General features: G+C 40.7%; 1 protein-coding gene across 5 annotated transcripts in view; it reads left to right on the forward strand.

Moving 5' to 3' along the window:
• Nucleotides 1-20881, forward strand: part of ARID1B (AT-rich interaction domain 1B) — a 441898-nt gene that overhangs the window by 235670 nt on the left and 185347 nt on the right. For all 5 annotated transcript variants that reach the window (XM_083348110.1, XM_083348111.1, XM_083348113.1 and 2 more), the window contains exon 5: nucleotides 17940-17981. In XM_083348110.1, the coding sequence (XP_083204236.1) occupies nucleotides 17940-17981 (42 nt within the window). The remainder of the gene's footprint in view (nucleotides 1-17939; nucleotides 17982-20881) is intronic.

Below are 20881 nucleotides of genomic sequence, written 5' to 3' on the forward strand. Positions count from 1 at the left end.
CCAGCTGAAGCCTCCGAGTGGTCCTCAGGGGCAGCCCCATGTAGAGAGCATTGCAGTAGTCTAGCCGGGAGGTCACGAGCACATGGGTGACTGTGCGTAGTGCATCTCGGTCCAGATAGGGCCGTAACTGGCGCACCAGGCGAACCTGGGCAAAAGCCCCCCTGGCCACGGCTCCTATATGATCTTCCAAACTGAGCCGTGAATCCAGGAGGACACCTAAATTGCGAGCCCTATCAACAGGGGGCAACACCCCATAGTTAACGATGGAAAAGATTGGTTAGTCTGAGACGCCGGTATGCACAGCCACTCAGTCTTGGCAGGATTGAGACGAAGCCTGTTTCTCCCCATCCAAACCCGGGCCGCTTCCAGGCAACGGGACATCACGTTGAGGGCATCACTGGGTTGGTTCGGGGTGGAAAAAATGATGATACCCCACCCCGAAACCACAAATGAGCTCACCCAGCGGCTTCATATAGATGTTGAACAAGAGGGGAGAGAGGACCGACCCCTGAGGAACTCCACAAACGAGAGGCCTTGAGGCAGACCTCTGCCCTCCCGTCAACACCGACTGCGAGCGGCCCAGGAGGTAGGAGGAGAACCACCGCAAAACAGTGCCTCCCACTCCCAACCCCCTGAGACGTCGCAGTAGGATACCATGGTCGATGGTATCAAAAGCCGCTGAGAGGTCTAATAGGACTAGGACAGAGGAACAACCCCTATCCCGAGCCCAGCAGAGATCATTCACCAGCGCAACCAATGCCGTCTCCATGCTGTACCCGGTCCTGAAGCCCGATTGGTATGGGTCCAGATAATCAGTTTCCTCCAGGAACAGAGGGAGCTGAAGTGCCACCACGCTCTCAACCACCTTCGCAAGAAAGCGAAGGTTGGAGACCAGACAATAGTTGTTCAAAATAGCTGGGTCCAGGGTAGGCTTCTTGAGGAGGGGCCTCACCACCACCTCCTTCAAGGCGGCAGGGAAGGTACCCTCCCTCAAAGAAGCAGTTATTACTGCCTGGAACCAGCCTCGTGTCTCCTCCCGGGCTGCATATACCAGCCAGGAGGGGCACGGGTCTAATAAACACGTGGCGGAACTCAGTCTCCTCATGATCCTGTCCACCTCATCTGGGGTCACAGGATCGAATTCACTCCAGGTAACATTCTCTAGACTGCTCGATTCCTCCCCGTCAGTCTCTGCCCAGTCAGAATCCAAACCGGCTCGAATCTGAGCGATTTTGTCCGTCAGATGATAGCTAAACTCCTCGGCTCGCCCCTGTAAAGGCTCCTCCTTCACCTCTTAAGAGTCTTTCAAATTTTAGTTATCTTTTCTACATCTGTAAAAAGACTAATGAAGGTCAACCTGAAAAAGCAGGTGTAAGAAGAAATAAGACAGAAAAACACCATAAATCAAATGGATACATTTCAACTATATATAAATACAGTACATGTATGTAGACTACATATGCATGCATATGCACTGTGTGTGTGTATGTATGCGTATGTACATCAGTATAGAGCTGGAAAGGGCCTTGGAGGTCTAATAGTACAACCCACTGCTCAAGCAGGAGACCCTATACCATTTCAGGCAGGTGGCTGTCCAGTCTTGTCTTAAAAACCTCCAGTGATGAAGCATTTACAACACGGGCGTCAAACTTGATTGCATCACGTGACATACCGACTATTTTGCCTTTGCAGAGCCGGGGTGGGCGTGGCCTGCACGTGACACATCCGGCCGTGTTTGACATCCCTGACCTACAACTTCTAAGGCAAACACTGATTGATTGTCCTCACTGCTAGGAAGTTTCTCCTTAATTCCAGGTTGTTTCTCTTCTTGATTAGTTTCCATCCATTGTTTCTTGTCTTGCCTTCTGGTTGCTTTGGAAAATAAGTTGACCCCCTCTTCTTTGTGGCAGCAAGAAAAATATTTTTGTACTTCCTTATATTAGACTGGTTTTAAAAATACCTTGAAATAAAATGCACAAAAAATAAACACAAAATTTCAAAAACTTCTATTTATCTATCTTTGAAGCTGAAATTAGGATATATACTGTTCACTTTGTTTTTATAACTAAAAAGGGAAATGTGAATTTTATATTTTGATGGCATGACTAGATGTTTACTTTTTGTTTTCACTATTTCTAACTGATGAGTTTAGAGATTTCATTTCCAAATGAATTACACATTTCTGCTGGACTGGTATAGAAACAAATGAAAAGATGATGCTCGTAGAACTTTAATTCTCACCACCGCCACCCTAGTCTATAGAGCAGAGGAAGAACTAGTGCAACGGGGCAAGAACTGAATTGATGTAGTAATCTGTTTTATTGGATGCCAGGTTTTTTTCGTATAGATTTATTGTATACATAAGTGTGATCTTTATCTTCAGTGGTGTTATATAAATGAGCACAAGTCAGTTATTTTGAGTCTACTGGGCTTTCTAACTGTTGTGAATATTTAATTAAAGAGGCAAGCTCACACTTTTAAAAAAATGTTTCTCTGGTTTTATATATACGGGGATATAATTAAATGTCATCGGAGAATGCAGTGATACTAGTGTAGAATAATTAAATATATTTGCCTTTCATCAACTACACAGTCTGAAGATTTTGAGAACACTTCCAATTTGCTTATCCTCCTTAATGTAGATTATCTACTGTAGGCTGGTAGATAATCACTGGTAACATTTAGTCTGAAATAAATGTTTTGGGGTATGCCTCTTAAGCAGACATGTCAAACACAAGGCCCGGGGGGGGGGCAGATGCAGCCCGCAAAGTGGTTTCACGTGGCCTGCGAAGCCATCCTGAAAACAGTGAGGGAAAGGTCCCTGCTGCTTTAGCCCCGGCCCAGGCTGGCCGGGAGCCAATGTACAATTTTGTGGTGGCCATCTATGCTGAAATGCATTCAGTCTTAGGTCCACAAGGCCGTCTGGAAACAGCGAGGGACTGGCCCCTGCCGTGTTGGCTCTGCCCCCTGGGCACACACTGGGGAGGTATCACCCTTGTGAGGAATGAAGAAATGTACCATCGCCTGGAAGTACCAGCAAATGGCCTTCGCCCTGCTTCATATATCCAGCTTGATGGGCTCCGGGGGAGGGGTTTCAGCAGGCAGTGCGGCGCTCTCGTCACAGTGCCGAGAGGCTGACCCAGGCGGTGCGAATCCAAAAAGAATGCGACGCCACTCAATTTCGGCAGGCAGCGGGGCGCTCACAGCGCCAAGAGCTGAGCCCGCTGGCACAAATCTGATGAGAAGTGCAATGCTGTCAAGCCCTTAGCCTGCCTGGTTTCAGCAGGCAGCAAGATGCAAAGCTGGCGAGCGTTGCACTGCCCGGCTCAGCTTCTCAGCGCTGTGAGGAGAGCGCCCCACTGCCTGCTGAAACCGGGCAGGCTGGGGAGTGGGCGGCATTGCGGAGGTAACTTTGACTCTCACACTGCTCATGACATCTCTTCCCCCAGAGCCCACCAAGCCAGATATGTGAAGTAGGTGAGGGCCATGTGCTGGCCACTTCCAGGCAATGGTGCATTTCTTCATTCCTCACAAAGGGTGACACCTCCCCAGTTGCATTTCTTGCCTGTTTTTCTCCCTCCTTCCTCTCAAATATTTTCCCACCACTGTGTTCTAGGAAGGAAGGAAGGAAGAAGAGTGAGGGTCTGAGGGAAGTCCTGCCTTAGTTCTGCCCTGCTGCCCTTTCACAATCCCTTTGCCCCCTCCTCCTGGCCTATCCTGGGGGTCTCCCATCCTATTACTAAGGAAGCTTTGGATACAAAGCCGGGTCTCCTCCCATGGAGAGGGAGTGGGCCTTCCTCTCACTTTGCCCATATGAGCAACCTGGCTAAGGAGAGCAAGCATAGCAGCAGCAGCCTTGAGGAGGAGATAAGTGCAGCTGGGCACCCCCTTGGGGAAGTGGAGCTGGGCTTGGTGATACGGGTGCTTGAGGGCTGGGCTGGGTGTTTGACCTCTGCTGCCCAGGGCTCTGGGCAGCCTGTGGCACCATCCACACACCCCCGGGCCTGAGAGGAACAATGAGGCTCCTCCAGTGGACCATGGCTTGGTACTTGCCCCAGTCCCACCCCCTTCTTTCAGAGGCTCTCAGATCTGTCCCACTCCTGCCCAGGCCCCCACAGGCACTTTGACGCAAATGATGTAGAGCTGGCCATGCCCACCCAGTAGGCCACACCCACTCCAGCCACGCCCATCCAGCAGGTAGCACCCACCCTGGCCACACCACCCGGCCCCCCGAGGGCAACCACAATGCTGAGCAGCCCTCAATGAAATTGAGTTTGACACCCTTGCTCTTAAGCAAGAAATAATTGTTCAGTTCCATAGATTTTAAAAAAATAAAATAATTACAGAAATATTGTTGCATTGAAAACATAGTTATATTTAGCTCTATTTGGAAAATACTTTACAAATCATATTTTAACTATAATAAATTTCACCATGTAAATTCTACAGTTATATAGCAGGAGATGTAGGACTAATTGTTGAATTACCATAGTAACATTTTTGTGAACAATTACATTAAAACGAACTTTTTATGCATCATTTTATATTTGAAGTAATATAATTGATTTTATCACTATCCATGTAAATATTAAAAACCTGGATTTCAAGACACATAACAATATGGAAATAGGTTTTTCAGCTGTTTATTGACTTGCTCACTTATTTCCTTTGTTCATTTCTCTTGCTCTCAGCACAAATAAGTATTCTACATAAGCATAATCCTGTAGCTGAAGCAAAAAAGTTGTTTACATGTTTCTTTGCTTAGACTATAATTGTTTAGTATGCAGTCCCTTAAACGGCAGATATTTATAAACTCCTTGAAAAGGCAATTATTATGAAGGTTATCAGTGACTAGTTTTTATTTGATCTGAAGCACAAGTTCTTCATTTGAAAGAATCACTTTTTTGTTGTGTGGAATACATTTGTATGCATGAAATGGACTCTAAAAACATGAAAGTGTTGAAAAGATTTGCCAAGGCTAGATAGTTTAGAGATTAAAGCTCTAGCCTTTCACCTTTGAGGCTGCACTTTGAGTCTTTCCTCAAAGCCTGTGTAAAATTAGTTGCTTGGTCTCCATGCCCAGTCTTCAGTACTTTCAACCCCAAAGTACAGAACTAAAATAGACTGTTATTGGAGACTATAAATTTAGTTATAAGATTTTAAAGTATTGTATTTACACTTCTATTATATATGTAGGCAAACAAATTAATGAAAATGGTCTCTATATTAGAGATGATCAGAATTGCTGCCTTCACATAATCGCATGTGCATGTCTGAATCTGTAGCCTAATATTGTATGTTAATATCTCTGCTTGCATTTATTAGTTGCTAACTTCAATTACAATTAGTCCTGTAATTCAAGTTACAGTGGACTTTTAAAAAGCTATTTAATGGTCTGTCCTTAAACTTAAAACTGCTACCCTGCCCTGATGAACACGTGATTGTATTTTGGGCATTTGGTTACTCTACAACTGGTTACCAAGCACCCCCGTGGTCATCTGAATCTTTCCCAGAAAGTCAGTGAAGAAGCCAGCAGGGAAGGTTGCAAACTGCTGCTCCCTGCCAGAGGATTTCCCATCCGCCCCATGCCTAGGGGCTGGGGTAACTTCTGCAGTAGGCTGGAGAAAGGAAGTTTGGACCATAAAAATCCAAACTCCCTTTCTTCAGCCTGTCTCTGGAATTCCCTTCTGTGCAAGGAAGGAAACTGCCTTCCCTTCCTTAGCAAGGAGCTCTTTCACTCAATCTGCTTAACAACCCAGGTTCTGTGAAACCCTGCACTGTGATTGTTGAGCAAAATGGTCACACGGGTGTCTCATTTCACTCAGTGAAATGACACAATTGTGGTTGTAAGTCGAAGACAATCTGCAGTTTTGGTGGGGAAGAAACATGTGTGGAATATCTATATTTTATAGAACTTTTTTTTTTTGCAGTGTTAGCCAATCACAATCCTAATAAAAATTAGGACGAAATTTACTGCTAGAGTTTTTTTTCCACATCTTTTCCATATGAATTGGGTTATTTAAAAAAATGTTGCTGAAGTATAATGCCTATATTGCATATGGTCATACAGTACCCTTTCTGAATGCATATGTAATTTCACAATTAATAACTGGGAATATAGATGTCGGAATCTGAAAAGGATTTAAAGTAGGAATTAAAATCCACAGGCCTTTTTGCAGCACTCCAAGTCATTTTATATGACTCGCACCCTCAAAGGAGTACAACAGCAGCTTCATAGTCCTTAGTCTGACCAGAAAGTGAAATGCAGCTTGATGCCTGAGGGCAAGCCATAGTAAAGAGAAGGTGCAGTGATCCCAAACTACGATAGCCTCCCAGGACATCTCAGTTGGAAGGAAATCAGTTGCTTGCCTTCTCCCCCTTTGGTGTTTCCAGACTGAGTGCCTCTCATCTTATCTTCCACCATCATCTCATAAGAGGACATCAGAAACACCTCACACTTCTCTGTGCTCTACAACTACAACTTCCTATGTACCCTGGGCTTGCCGTTATGGGAATGGTGCCAGATCATCACATATTCCAGCTCTTCCCTGCCCGGCTCCCACCCCCTTCCCTTGCTTTTTTAAATGTTTTCTAATATCTCCACAAAACCCTATTCCTCACTAAAGAAAAACCAATTTTCTGCTTCTCACATATAAGATTTACTTTAGCCCTGCACAAATCTTTGAACAGGTGTTTCGCTTCAAGGAAGTTTTATGCAGAACAACCCTTCAAAGCAGCTTCATAAGGTTATGTGATTCACACGCTTCTAAAAGTGGAGCATTGCATTCTGTGATGTGAAGCAGTTCAATAAAGGGAGGTATGTTGCCCTTGTGTTAGTGAGAAAGAAGATGCTCCATGCAACATAAAATGCCTCAGAAGTAAATCCTGCCAGTTGGCATAACTGGATATTGCATATATTTTGTAATCATCTTGTTTCATTGTCGGAACTGCCTATCTTGTTTGCTGGAACGGTCACTCATTCCAAATTGTGTACTTTTCCATAGCTACTGGCAAAACTAACATCGTATACAAATGTTCTCTACAGATGAAGAAATTACGTAAATTATATTAAGTTAAAGCATCTTCTGTCTTTATAGGCCAGCATAATTATAACTTCAGAATCAGGTCCTCTGAAGTAGAATGCTTGGAAACAAAATATTCTCTGCTTTGTTTTTTTTCCTTCTCTTTTGTACGGTGCCTATTAATTGATTCATTTTTCTTTCTTCTGAAAGGATGTAAGTCTTTAGAAGCCAGTAGCTCTTATACTATTAAACTCACCTGTCATAGACATTATAGTGTATCTATTATCGTCGTGCGATTTTAATTATGTGTTAATCAAATATGCTTCAGATCAAAAGCAGAAAAGTCTTTTGGCAAGTTCTTAAGCAAAATGCAACTTCCTGAGATCAATGCCTCAGGCAGCCCCATGAGTCCCAAGAAAATTATTGTGATTGAAGAGACAGGCTGCTGTGTTCAGCCATTCCACACTTCCTGGCTATTTGCATAAAAGATCCAGCTGCATTAAGGCTAGCTGCTACATGAACATCCCCATATCACTGCTAAGGATGTATGGCTTATGTAGGATAGAAACCGCTGTGGAATTACATATTTTCACAAAAATGATGGGGACAGGAAATTTACAATCATTTCTTTGCTCTTTCCAACAAGCATTATGAAAGCCACTAGTGAAACTACAATCTATACCTCCTATGAGACATATTTGTACATATGGACACTCCCTCTTTCCCTTTAATTAAATGAAATACTGGAAATTTGATTCAAAGACTCTTCTCTTCCCCTCTTTTATGAATTTTAATCATTTTTCCTGACGAGTTCCAAAACTCAGTTGAAAGCTGAGAACTATAGCAAAATATCATTTCACCTATTAAAGATATTGTGTCTGTCTGCGATAGAATTTAAAGGCATAGTGGAATCATATTCTTCTCATATAGTATTCATTGTCTCATGAATATTATCTAAATATTCATTCTCACTGATATTTTATATACAAACACCTCTTTTGCTGCCTTACCTTAGTTCTTTCAGACACTTCACAAACATCTTGAAAGCAGTTATCCAGTAGTTGCACAAAGCGAGGTAGTCACTAGATGGCAGCCAAGAGATACAAGACTCTCTAACTCTGTTCTACCTAGTGGATAAAAGGTCAAACAGTTGACTAATGAATCTTTAGTTTAAAGGAATTAAGGCAGGGGTGTCAAACTCGCAACATCATGTGATGTGTTGCGACGTATTGGGACTTTTGCTCCATTGCCGGCAATGGGGTGGGCGCGGTTTCAGCATGACGCATTCAGCCCACAGGCCGGCAGTTTGACACCCCTGAATTAAGGATACATTGGTTGACAATATGATGGGGAAGGTAAAAATGTAATAGAATAACAAGAACAAGGTGCATGCCAATTGATTGGGGCTTTTCACATGGTGAATTATGATAGGGTAGAATTTCAGCCAAGGGATTCACCAATAACAGCCCTTGGAATGTGGTACGTTGAGGCTATAGAGACAGTAAGACTGTACAGACTCATTCTGGATGCACTGTGGTGGCAGCAGGTTTAAGGGCAGGTTGGTTTCTGGTTTGCCCTGGAATAGGATGGAGGCAATGCTAAAGCAGAATGTGTTCAAAGAACAAAGTCAAAAATCAACTTAACTGCTAGTGTGACATATATAACATACTGCTTGTTTGCTGCAAAGTAAATGGCAATGTACCATCTGAACAGGAGCCATGAGTAAGCTATGAGTGTTTATTTATTACATTTATGGACTACTGAAAAATCCCCAAGAAACATAAGAAACTATATGCAATAAAAAACCATAAATAAAATGTGCACAAACAAGTGAAAACAGAGTACAATTAAATTAAGAAAATGTGAGGTGAAAGCAACCAGATTCACAGTTGTAGAGTTATATTTTCCCTATTATACAGAATCTCCTGATTGCTTGCTTGCTCCTGGGAATATATAGATAAGGTTTTATGAAGCTGTGTGTGTGTGTGTCCTGAATGTTTTGTGGCTAAACTTTTTTTTCAATTTAAATGGCCAAATGTAGCAAAAATATTTGAGCTAGAGCTCAGCTTTTAGAAGTATTGTATATTCCCAACCATATGATTTATTTTAAGTTCTGCAAATATTAATATTTAATTTTGCTTCCAAATAGCATGGACATGTATTTTGATCCCATTATGAACTCTAATCTTTTAATTAATGCCTGTAAGATTGCCATTCTGATCTAGAAAATTCCCATTGAAGTCCATGAACCTTACTTTTGAATAAAATGCATCTGGTAGGTTATTATGTACATGATTTGGTTACCATATTATAAAAATAGAATTGGGTATCTTTGATTTAGCAATTTTCCCACTGTCGCTACCTAAACTTTGTATGATCAGAAATAGATGACAAACAGCAATGCTTTAATTATCAAGCAAGTAATTGGTATGCATGCTTATTCAGAAAATACATTAATTAGAAAATTGATTTTAATCAATTATTTAAATCAGATCTTTTTTATTTAAATCAATTTGTCTTGCCCTGCTTTCCCTGCATGCCACACCTTCTTGTAAATTCTCCTCATTCTCCCTATTAGCATATTCAGACAACACAGAAGCTCAAGGACACTTTGCTCAAGCTTTGGTATTACAATAGAAATGACAGTATTCCTTCCATTTGCTCATATCACTAACAAATATTAAAAACATTAAAATATGTATTTATTGAAAATTTACTAATTACAGCATTAACGTCCCACCTGTCAGGATCATCTCCCAAAGTTGCTTCCAATTTGTAAAAATAATTTTAAACAAAAAAACATCAATAACTACTATTCAGAAACAAAGCAAAGCACTTTCTTATCAATCATTCTACAGATCAGTACTTGTGTTTTCAATAAAAACAGATCACAACTGATTTTTAAGGTACAATAAAAGGGAATGCAATCACCCTCAGATTTTATTTTAATTAATTACTTTTATTGCCTTGAATTAAAATTATTGACCTGTATGATTCTATCAAATACTACATCATTCCTTTGAATGGGCCTGTTCCAAATATGGGTCCTATTACTATGCTAAAAAAGGCCAGCTTTTTGTATTTATGTGCTGTTAAAGTAGCATTAAGGTAAGTTGTGGGGCTATTCTTAGTGATGTCAGAAATGACTCATTAATTATGGCACTGATTATGGAATTCCATCTCTTCCTAGTTATGATTGTCTCCAAATGTTGTAAGTTTTTAGAACAAGACAAAAATCATCTTTGCTTACCCAGAATCTTCGCTCCATTTTTGCAACTATGTTTTGTCATTATTGCTTTAGTGATTTTTTTTCTTAATTTGTTGTTAGATAGATACGTTTTTTTTGTTCTTCATGTTCTTTGCTTTGGGATTATTGTTAATGATAAAAAGTCACTGCATTTAAAATCAATAAACAAGGAATAAAGACACTGCTCCAACCGTATATTCAGTGAAAACAAATCAAAAAGTGGTCATGTATTATTAGTTTCACATTATAATAAATTCTTATTTCTTTATTTAATTTCTATATCTCATCTCAAAGATTGACTCAAGGCAGCTTACAATTCTAAAACACGTAAACGTTTTTTAATTAACTAGTTATCCAGTTAGGGCCAATGGAGTTGGAGGCATTATACTCTCCAAAGGGAAAATATTCCATAGGAGAGGGGCTACAGCAGAGAAGGCCCATCTTCTGGTCCCTGCCAGCCAATGTTTTTTGACCGAAGAGATCCACAGCATGCCCAATCTATTAAACTGAATTGCATAGGTTTAATTGGAAAAAGAGTCCCTCAGGAAACTTGGTCTCTATGCAGGATTTTAAAGGTGACAGCACCTGAATTGCACCTGGAAACATACCAGTAGCCAATGCAGCTCACGCACCAGTGGTTACATGTCCTTTGTATCTAACACCATTTACTATGAGATGAAGGTTCATTTTGCAAGTTTGTGCATTGGTTTCCGAATGTTACATTACCAGGCTAGGTAACATCTTCAGCAGAGTTTAGGGGATGTCAATGTCAGTGTTCTTCGGTTTATAAGGGCTTTGTGTGGTCAGTAGGTCTTGTGATGGTGAGGTCACATCAGGTCAGTTTCCCCTCAAGTCAGGGTCTTGTGATGGGTGTTCTGATGGGTCAGGTGTGAGTGTGTCAAGTGAGGGTCTTGTGATGGGTCAGGTGTGAGTCACCAGTGAGGGTCTTGTCATGGATCTTGTGATGGGGAGGTTACTTCAGGTGAGAGTCATTGGGAGGTGAAGTGCTGGTGGAGGGGGTTGTGTGGGTTGGTTGAGGGCCATTGCTGTCTCTGGCTGCCTGTGTGGTTGACTTGGATTCTGAGGGGCTCATAGGCTGCTTGTAGGTCAATGTGTCTATTGATGGAATTGCTTGTGGATAGCCAGACATCGATGAACTCACAAGTGTGGATGGTGGTAGCATGCATGGCTGATGGCTCCAATCGAACTGGTGCTGTCTGCTGTTGGTGTGGTAGAGATTAAGGATTTGGGATTGTGGCATTTGACTGCCAGCTGGTGTTTGTGGATCCTGTTTTTTAAGTGACGTGATGTTTGTCCCACATAGTATTGGTTGCAGTTATTACAGTTGATTTTGTAAATTACATTGTTTCTTTCATCTTCTGTAGCTTGTCTTTGGTTCTGTATAATTCCTGGCAGAGCGTGGCTGTGGCTTTGTGGTCTATTGCTATCCCTAGAGGTTGGATAATTCTGGCTGTCACTTCTGACACCCCTTTTGTGTATGGTAGGGTTAGTTTTTGCGTGGTGTTTGGCTGTGTGTTGTGTTGTGGTATGTGTGTTGTGTATTGGAATCCAGAGTTTTCCGGATAGCCGTTACAGAGAAAAATGTCAAGCAGCCATTCCTGTTTGCTTTTCTTAGTGTTGTGGTGCTGCAGTGTGTCTTGGCCCTTCTGAAGAAGGTCTGGATACAGCTTCTTTTGTGTGCGGTAGAGTAGTTGCTTGAAAAGCTGAGGATCTGGTCTGTGTGCATGGGTTTGTAATAGACACAGATTTCCAGTTTTCCATTGTCTAGTCTCCTTATGTCAATGTCGTGAATGGGAGTCTGTTGTCTGTTTTCTCTTCACATGTGAATTTGATCCTAGGGAATATGTTATTGAGTAGGTGGTGTGTCTCTTCAATTTGGGAATGTTTGATGATGACGAAGGTGTCATCAATGTAGCATGTCCAGAATTTTGGTTGGATGGTGGGTAGAGCTATGGATTCAAGTCATTGCATGACTGCTTCTGCTATAAGGGTTGATATGAATGATCCCATCAGGGTACCCACCACCCACCACACACAAAAGAAGCTGTGTCCAAACCCTCTTCCGAAGGGTCAAAACACATTGCAGCACCACAACACTAAGAAGAGAAATGACTGCTTTACATCTTTCTCCATAATGGCTATCTGAAAAACTTCATACTCACATGAGAAGAGAGGGGAGCTCCCATTATATGTAGCCAGCAAGAACTCTTGTTAGGTAAATTGTGTTAAGAAATTTTGAGAAATCACAAGTCACTTTGTGACTTGAACCTGTATCCTCAGTTCAGGTCCTACATAAGGAATGGCATTTCAGACCAGTATAAAACTTCTGCTCAAATGTAAATTGTGGAGAGCAAGGGAGGAAACTTCAGTTGTTGGAAAATCACTTTGAGAAAGGAAAATAAAAAAGTAGGATTACATTAATGGTTGCTTTGCAGGAAGCTTGTATTTTTGCATTTATTAGACCAGGGCTTTTCAACCAGTGGTACGGATACCACCTGTGGTACATTGACACCTGGCAGGTGGTACGCGACCATCCTAGAAAAGTGGTAGCGGGGGAGGGGAACGAACTAAACCGGTGGCAGCACCGCACAAGCCTGAGCGAGAGATGTCTGGAGCTGCAGGGCTGTCAGGGCTCAGCGGAAGTGCCAGGATCAGCGCCAGGCTCCAGCTGGAGCTCGGTGCTGAACCTGGCGCTTCTGCTGAGCTCAGAAGAAGCATCTATGAGCTGGAATGTTGCAGCATCTCCAGGGTCTTGTGATTTACATTCAGAAGCTTGGCAACTGATTCATATTTATGACGGTCACAGTGTCCCAGGGTCATGTGAAGTGACCAAAACCTGCTGCAACCACCCAGCAGATGGGGAGGGAATAAAAACCAAACAAACCCCCCACCCCCACTGCCAATCCTCAACAGAAATGCTCACAACAGTGAAAACCTCAGACAGGAGGAAGAGTGCTGCCAGGCGGGCAGGCAGGTGTCTTGCTCGGCTGTGGCTTGGCGGGCACTGTTTTCAGTGCCATTGTAACTTTGAACAGTCACTAAGCGAACTGTTGTAAGTCGAGGACTACCTGTACTTCATCACTTTTTTCGTTTTTGGGGGGTTTTTTGGTCATCAAGTTTTTGACACCTTGCTAGGTGACTGGTGGTACTCGGATGTTGCCATATCCTAAAAGTGGTACAATGGGTGAAAAGGTTGAAAAGCCCTGTATTAGACCCTCTGTACACCTGCTATACACCAGCTAGGGGCTGCTGCATATGGCCTGCAAATTTGGGGACATCCATGGTAGGCAACAGAGTTAGTCTCCCACATCTCCTTGCTGCCACATAGCATCCACTTGGATTTTTGCAGTCCAGTTCTTTAGGCCTAGTTAGCTTGAACTCCAATGTAAGAATTGGAGGAGGAACCTTGGTACAGTCAACTGAAAGAAAGGACCATTTAATATGAATCATTTTGATAGTTTGTTTTGAAACAGTAACTACAATTTGAAAATATTTATACTAATTTGTCATACCAGCTACTGTAAATATTAGCTATTATTAATGCTTATTGTTAGTGCTGGGTCATATTTTGGGGTTAGTTTTCAAGTACATTTCTCACTAACAAGACTCCCACTGAAATCTGGAGGAGCAGGTCTCAGTAAATACAAATGAGAAAGCCAAGCTGAGATTTAAGCATTTATCACTATGCAAAACACTCATACACAACATAATGTCCTGGCATCATGTTAAGTGTTTTCTTGCAAAATCATGCCTTGAAAACATTGCAACTGGTAAAATAGCTCTGAATACTGCTCCCCAGCCAATTTTTGTCTTCCTAGTATGAGTTATTTCTGCTTTTCAATACATCTGTAAGTGAAGCAGTTTTGGGGGAAATGCAAGATGATCACAATAATACACTATATGTTCTTCTTTACTAGTAGCAACCTTTTTCCATTATTTATCATTGCCCTCAAATCTATTTTGGTATGTAAAAGAGCAAATGAAGCAAAATTTTCAGTTTCTAGAATTATAAATGTTAAGCAGTCGACCATTTTTATTTGCGTGTATTAATGAGAAAATTATGAGTAGTTAGACTTTGCCAAACACAGTTCAAAGGCTTTTTTTCCAAAAGTGTTCTTTTCAGGACTCCTTTCTTCCCCGCCCCCCCCCCCAGCATGAATGCATGGGATGTATTTTGTAAGTTCACATGTACAAAAAAACATTTACACCCCTGGCGAGAATTGATTTTGGTAACTTTGCTTGGATAACTTCTTAATTTGATGCTTTATTTGCATTATTCCTTTTGTTTATTTTCAAGGCACATTTTGACTACATGGAGTAAACTCTTGCTAAATTATATGTTTACAAATGAATGTATAGTAGTCCTTCACTTAGAACCACAATAGAGCCCAAAATTTCCACTGCTAAGCAAGACAGTTGTTAAGTGAATTTTGCCCCATTTTATGACCTTTCTTGCCACAGCTGTTAAGTGAATCAAACTTAGTTTTTCAGTTAGTATTTGGTTGTTAAGTGCATCTGGCTTCCCCATTGGCTTTGCTTGTCAGAAGGTCACAAAAAGTGACCATGTGACCCTGGGACACTGCAACCATCATAAATACGATCCAGTTGCCAAGCATCTGAAGTCCGATAATGTGACCACGAGGATGCTGTCACGGTCCTAAGTGTGAAAAATGATCATAAGTCACTTTTGTCACTGCCTTTGTAACTTTAAACATCATTATACGAACTGATGTAAGTCAAGGTCTACCTGATCTTTTGTAAATAGAGGCTGTAGTGCTATTTTGTTCAAAATTTGTATCAATTAAAATGTTAGCTGCTGTTCAAAATAGACACATAGCAATATGCTGCAAATTAAAAAGTGCCGTATGTCCTAGTGAGAAATCCAGCACAATTAACTGTCAGGATACATCATAATAGCACACAGGGAGGGTTTGGGGATTTTCCCCCCTTATGAACACCTAAGAACTCAAAGGGAGAAAAAAGTGGTTTTAAAGGTTCCATGTTCTGCTGTTTTATTAATGGCTGGAGAAGTTTTCAATAGAGTGGAATCCGCACAGCTACAAATGGCCTTTGTTTAAGAGTAGGTTACTTGAATTCATAGCTGAACCTATTACTTACTTTGATCAGTGAAAAGCAGATGAGTAATGCCAAGAGATGTTCTTGGGCTTTTTTTTTAGGCGCATGATAAGATCTTTGCCCAAACTGTTTGAATTACTCCTCTGCTTCCACTAGAGGGGGATTCCTTCCAAAGAAAGTTGTAATCTATTAAGAAAAGCAATTCCTGCAGTCTGCACATTTTGCATGAGTGCCCAGCAGGTTTTTTTTTTTTTACCACTGTGTGCTTTCCCAAATGCATCCTTGTGTAAGGGTGATGGCATAAAACTGAAAAGCATACACATACATTACAGAGAGCAAAACCCTTTCCTACTAACAAATAGAACTTGTGGATATTTTACCAGATTGCTCTTGACCCGAAATGAAATATCAGAGAATTGAGTACAGGTTGTCCTCAGGTTACAACCCTAATTAGGATTGGAATTCCTGTTGCTAAACAAAGCAGTCATTAAGCAAAAGATCACGTGACCATGCTGCTTACTGATGGCAGCCTAGATTGCAGTCACCAGGCCAGAACTGCGCAGTTGAACCTCAAATTTCTCCTGCCCTGTGCAAACTGCCTCTGCTTCCACCTTTTCACCTGCCTATTTCTGCCCTTTTGGCTACGCTGCACCCCTCTGCTGTACTCCACCGCCATTGCCGGCTGATCTCCATGTTTTCTCTCTCCTGCTGCTGGTCTGAGATTTTAGCACAGGACAGAACCAGTGGGACGGTGTTGCAGGCAAAGGAGTCCATCCTCTCCCACTGGTGAAATGATTGATAGCTGTCTTACTGTGGAGAGCATAGCAGGACAGGCTGGCAAGGCGAGCTCCATCACCAGGTGAAGCAGACGAGATGGCACATCCCAGGCAAAGGTGGCGACTGAGGAAAGTGGTGTATGGGGTGGCAGCAGAACTGGAGGAAGTGTAGGGATGCAGTTTATGTTGGAAATGCTTCTGGAGAACTGGCTTGCAGGCTCCAGCCAGAAGTGGAGGTGAGCCCAGTGCCAACAGATGGCCTACCTGCGGGCCATCTGCTCGTTTGGCCCAGCCCTCTCCTGCAAAGCCTTGCAAAAGTTCAGCTGCTTCCAGTCCACTTCCGGGTCTTCCAGCAGCTTCCAGGTCTTGCAGTCCTGGCACGATCCCATCGCCAAATGAGACTCCACTGAACTGCTGCACTTGCTGTGTGTCCCAGGTGTTCCTTGATAAAGCACCTGGTTCCCAGCCTAGTAGCAGGAGGGAAAAAAAGCCAAAGGTTAGCTGGGATGGCGGTGGAGGACCAGCTGACTCAAAGGAGAGACATAAGCCCCCCCGGGGGGGAGAGTTGAAGCAGAGGCTGTTTGTGAAGGCAGGAAAAATGTGACCCCTGGAGCCACCTAATGCTATGTGACCCTTTCAATGAAGTCTTTTAAAACAGGGGTCCCCAACCTTGGCCGCTTTATGACTTGTGGACTTCAACTCCCAGAATTGCTGGCTGAGGAATTCTGGGAGTTGAAGTCCACAAGTCATAAAGCGGCACGGTTGGGGACTTCTGTTTTAAAACATTAGATTTTAAAATTTTCTTATATAAAATTTTAGAATTAAGGTAGTGTATTTTCATGCATTTTTTTAGAATTCTTCATACAGATAGTCCTCAATTTATAAGTGCTCACTTATCTAGCATTCGAAGTTATGATGGACTACCCCCATCCCCCAAAATGTACTTACAACCCGGTTCGAAAGTTCTGATTTCCCCTTCCCCCCCCAGGGTCACATGACCACATTTCAGGCACTTGGCAAACGATCTGCATTTATGGCTGTTTGCAGTGTCCCATGGTCACATGACCATAATTTATGACGCTTTTACCAAAAAACAGTGTTTTATTTCCAGTTTTCGGCAAAACACACAGGACACAATACATTTCCTTAATGACCAAGGCAGTCACTTAATGACAAGAGATCCACTTGACAACTATGGTGGTTTTACTTTTATTTATTGATTTTTAATTTACATTTCGTCTTTCTAGACAGGAGGAACCTGCATAATCACAACCAAGCAAGTTTGCAAAACTGAGTCGGTCACATGGTGACCTGCTTTACAGCTGTAGTGACATACAACCATAATGGCCATGCTCTGTTATGGTCATAAGCCAAAGGCTACCTGTAGTTTAAGAAAAAAACTACAGTTTTGAAGTCTCCCCGTTTAATATAACCCCCTCCCTAATAAATATGACTGATTTCTGATTTTAATGCTGGTCCCATCCAAGACAAGGCTACAGCTTGCCTACTGGGGGACAAACTATTGCATAAATGTTATATATTGTGCCACATTTTATTCAGCTACTTTTTATTAGGGCATAAAAAACTCAATTTGTTAAGTCTTTCTTCCTCCATCCCTAAAAAGTGTTTTTATTATTTTGCTGAGTATAATTTCTGCTTAGATCAGCACTGCTGTTTTTATATACGGATTTAAGTGACACAGTGTGTCTGTTCTAGCTTTTTTCCTCACAAACTCTGTGGCTCTGTTCACTTTTTAAGTGACTACTTTTGAAATTTTATTTCCCCTTATAATTTCAGGTTGAAGTCTTAGCCTCGGAGGATGCTTCATTTGGACTCAAGGTCTGTAGATGATGAAATTTAATTTCTTGGGTACTCTACGTTTAAAACAGCTGGTTTAATTATATATAAGAACATTTGCTTTTTCCTGAAAACTATACCTTTAATTCTATCCCCAAGTAATATTTTGAGATTATTTCAGTCAAGATGGCATTTCAAATTGTGTTTCACTTGTTTTCTAAATAACTTTCTTTGCAAGAGAGGTCAAGTTGGAATATGAGAACACATTAGAAAGTAAAGGTAATCACCTTTTAAATGTAATATTTCATAGAGAATGGATTTTGTTTTGTAGTTTAGTAATGTGAGCTCATGCCTCTATATTGAGAGCCAGAAGTTGATTTCTGAGCACTTTTGCAGTTCTCATATGCCTAGTAGTAAATTCCTAACCAGAGATCTTTTTAAGGTTCTAGACTTATTTTTACAGATACTGACTTTATCTGTCATTAATGAAGTTAGGGTGCCGATCTTATTAGTTTAAATGCTGGTCCTTAATGATAATTTTTATATAGGCTACATAATAAACTAGTGAGAAAAGAGATTGGATAGTGGGAAAGGAGTAGAAATCTGAAAACATAATTTTAAATCATGAATTTTATGTTGTTGAATATCCATATGATATAATACCTCAGAAAACTATAGAAATTGAGTAATCACCAAAGTAGAACAATTGGTAGGAAAAGAATAAAGCTCAACATTAATGATGAAAAACTATGCACATAGTTTAACTCGGGGGGGAGGGAATCAAAACTACCACTTTATTAGTTAGTAAATATTTTGACACTATGATTTACTACTGTTTTATTGTGTTGTGATATCTGATAAACTGATTTACTGGTAAAATAAATTATTAAGAGTAAATAGAGCTGCTCCAAAATGGTTTGAAGTATTTAACATATGGTATTCTGTAGCATTTTCTAGTTTGGTTTTAATACGCAGCAGGCATACAGAACATTCACTGAATATTTAATAAACCTGGAGGGTCAGCTTTTGCAAACTCATCTCCATAATCCTTCATGCTAGCTGAGTAAACGGAAGTATTATCGAAGATTATTGTAGCCAATAGCTCTCATTGTATGACCCATTTTGGAAAAGACTGCGTTATTGTTTTAAAGTTGCACTTTGGGAAGGATATTAGGATCAATTTGTATGTGACATGGTATTTGCCAAGTAAAATTTTCACTGTCATTTAAATGCACTTAGGACATGCATCAAGCTTTGTCTGTTTAGCATTAACAAATAAGTGGCTTCCAAGTCACATTCTGGGTTGACTACTACTATAGATAACTAAGCTAGGACATATAGTAAATATTTTCTAAAATGAAGTATGCATAGATTGCTTTCATGAATAAGCAGTTTACCAGTCCTCATACGATACACCTACTTCAGGAATAATATTGCTTTTGCTGTTCTGAATGCACATACCTCATTAGAGGGTTTCAGTGACAATAATGTAAATCCTACTTCTCTTTTTAGCCTTATATAATGTTCCATTAAACTGTTGTTTTGCCTTATATAATGGTTCCATTAAACTGTTGCTTCCCCATGTTATTAAAAATGTAATAATTTAATGCAATTTATCTTCCACAATCATTTGTATAATTGCTCTCTGAATCTGAGATTATAAACTTGTTACATCAATAGTTACCAAATTAGCATGAAATATTTGTTGATTTTTTTTAAAAGAAATAACTGGTTTTTAGTTGATTTTTTAGTCTGGCATTTGGGGACAGGAAGAATGTCAAACTCTTAAAACATTTGTGTCAGGTAACTTATTTCTTAACTTAGAACTGTACTGGATAATTGTACATACTTTCTGTATTATTGCATCCTGTGCTTTCTATTTTCCTCCCTGAACAATCACATTTTACTAACAATACCAGTTTTTAATCTTCTACTGATGGTGCTTCAAGACATTTTGCTACTGCAAACCTAATACCAAATCTTCACATAGCTAAAAAGCCTTTTTGTACCATTCAGAACTCAACTGCTACTTTCATCATCCCTCCTATGTGCTATGTACTTAAAAGTAGCTTGCTTCATTTTGCTGCTTAGTAGAACTGGCCCAGCTCCTTTCAGGCAAAAGATTCATCCAAAATAAACCAAGAAATTCTTAGCAAAATGGGGCCTAGTTGTGGGAAACAAATACACTTTAACATATTGAATAGGCAGCGTGTATTGTGTAAAAAAGCACAATTGTTTCTAAACCATGAAAACTAAATTTTACATAAATATAAATCACCATGTTAATAACTTTTAGTTTGAAATAATTAATATTGTGTTAACTGAATTTCAAATAGTTTCATGTGAAATGTCTCATCTTCCTTTAAATATCTTTGAAGAACTAATGAAACAGTCTTTGGAACCAATTCTATCCAGGTTTTCTCGAAAGGTTATTTTAAATAGATGACAAATTATTTTCATGGATGCATTCATTCCTTGTAGTTAAGATTGGGGACTAACCAGTGGTGGGATTCAAACATGTGAACAACCGGTTCTCTATGTGGATGCCGCTTCCGGAAGACCATTCTGGGCCTGGGCAACAAAAAATTAGCTACCGGTTCTGCTGAAGTGGTACAAACTGGCTGAATCCCACCACTGGGACTAACCCTTTTTTAATTTTAGTCAGTGCTGTTCTAGAGTTTTCTTCCTTTGGTTCTTAATTGGAAATTCTATCCTTTATTCCAAGGCAGTGTGAGTGACAGATAAGAACACTTGATTTATTGTAAAACATGAACTGAGTTACCTATATATTACTATAGATAATATATAGGTAACTATATACACCTAAATTGCTTTATTTTTATATATTTTAAGGAGTACTTTGGTATTTGTTAAAAGTTCCGATTAAAGAAGCCAAGTCACAAAGCAAATTCGAACTATTTCCATTTTTTGTCACCACATCA

The sequence above is a fragment of the Vipera ursinii genome (genome assembly GCF_947247035.1).
Source record: "Vipera ursinii genome assembly, chromosome: 1".
Classification (NCBI taxonomy): Eukaryota; Metazoa; Chordata; class Lepidosauria; order Squamata; family Viperidae; genus Vipera; species Vipera ursinii.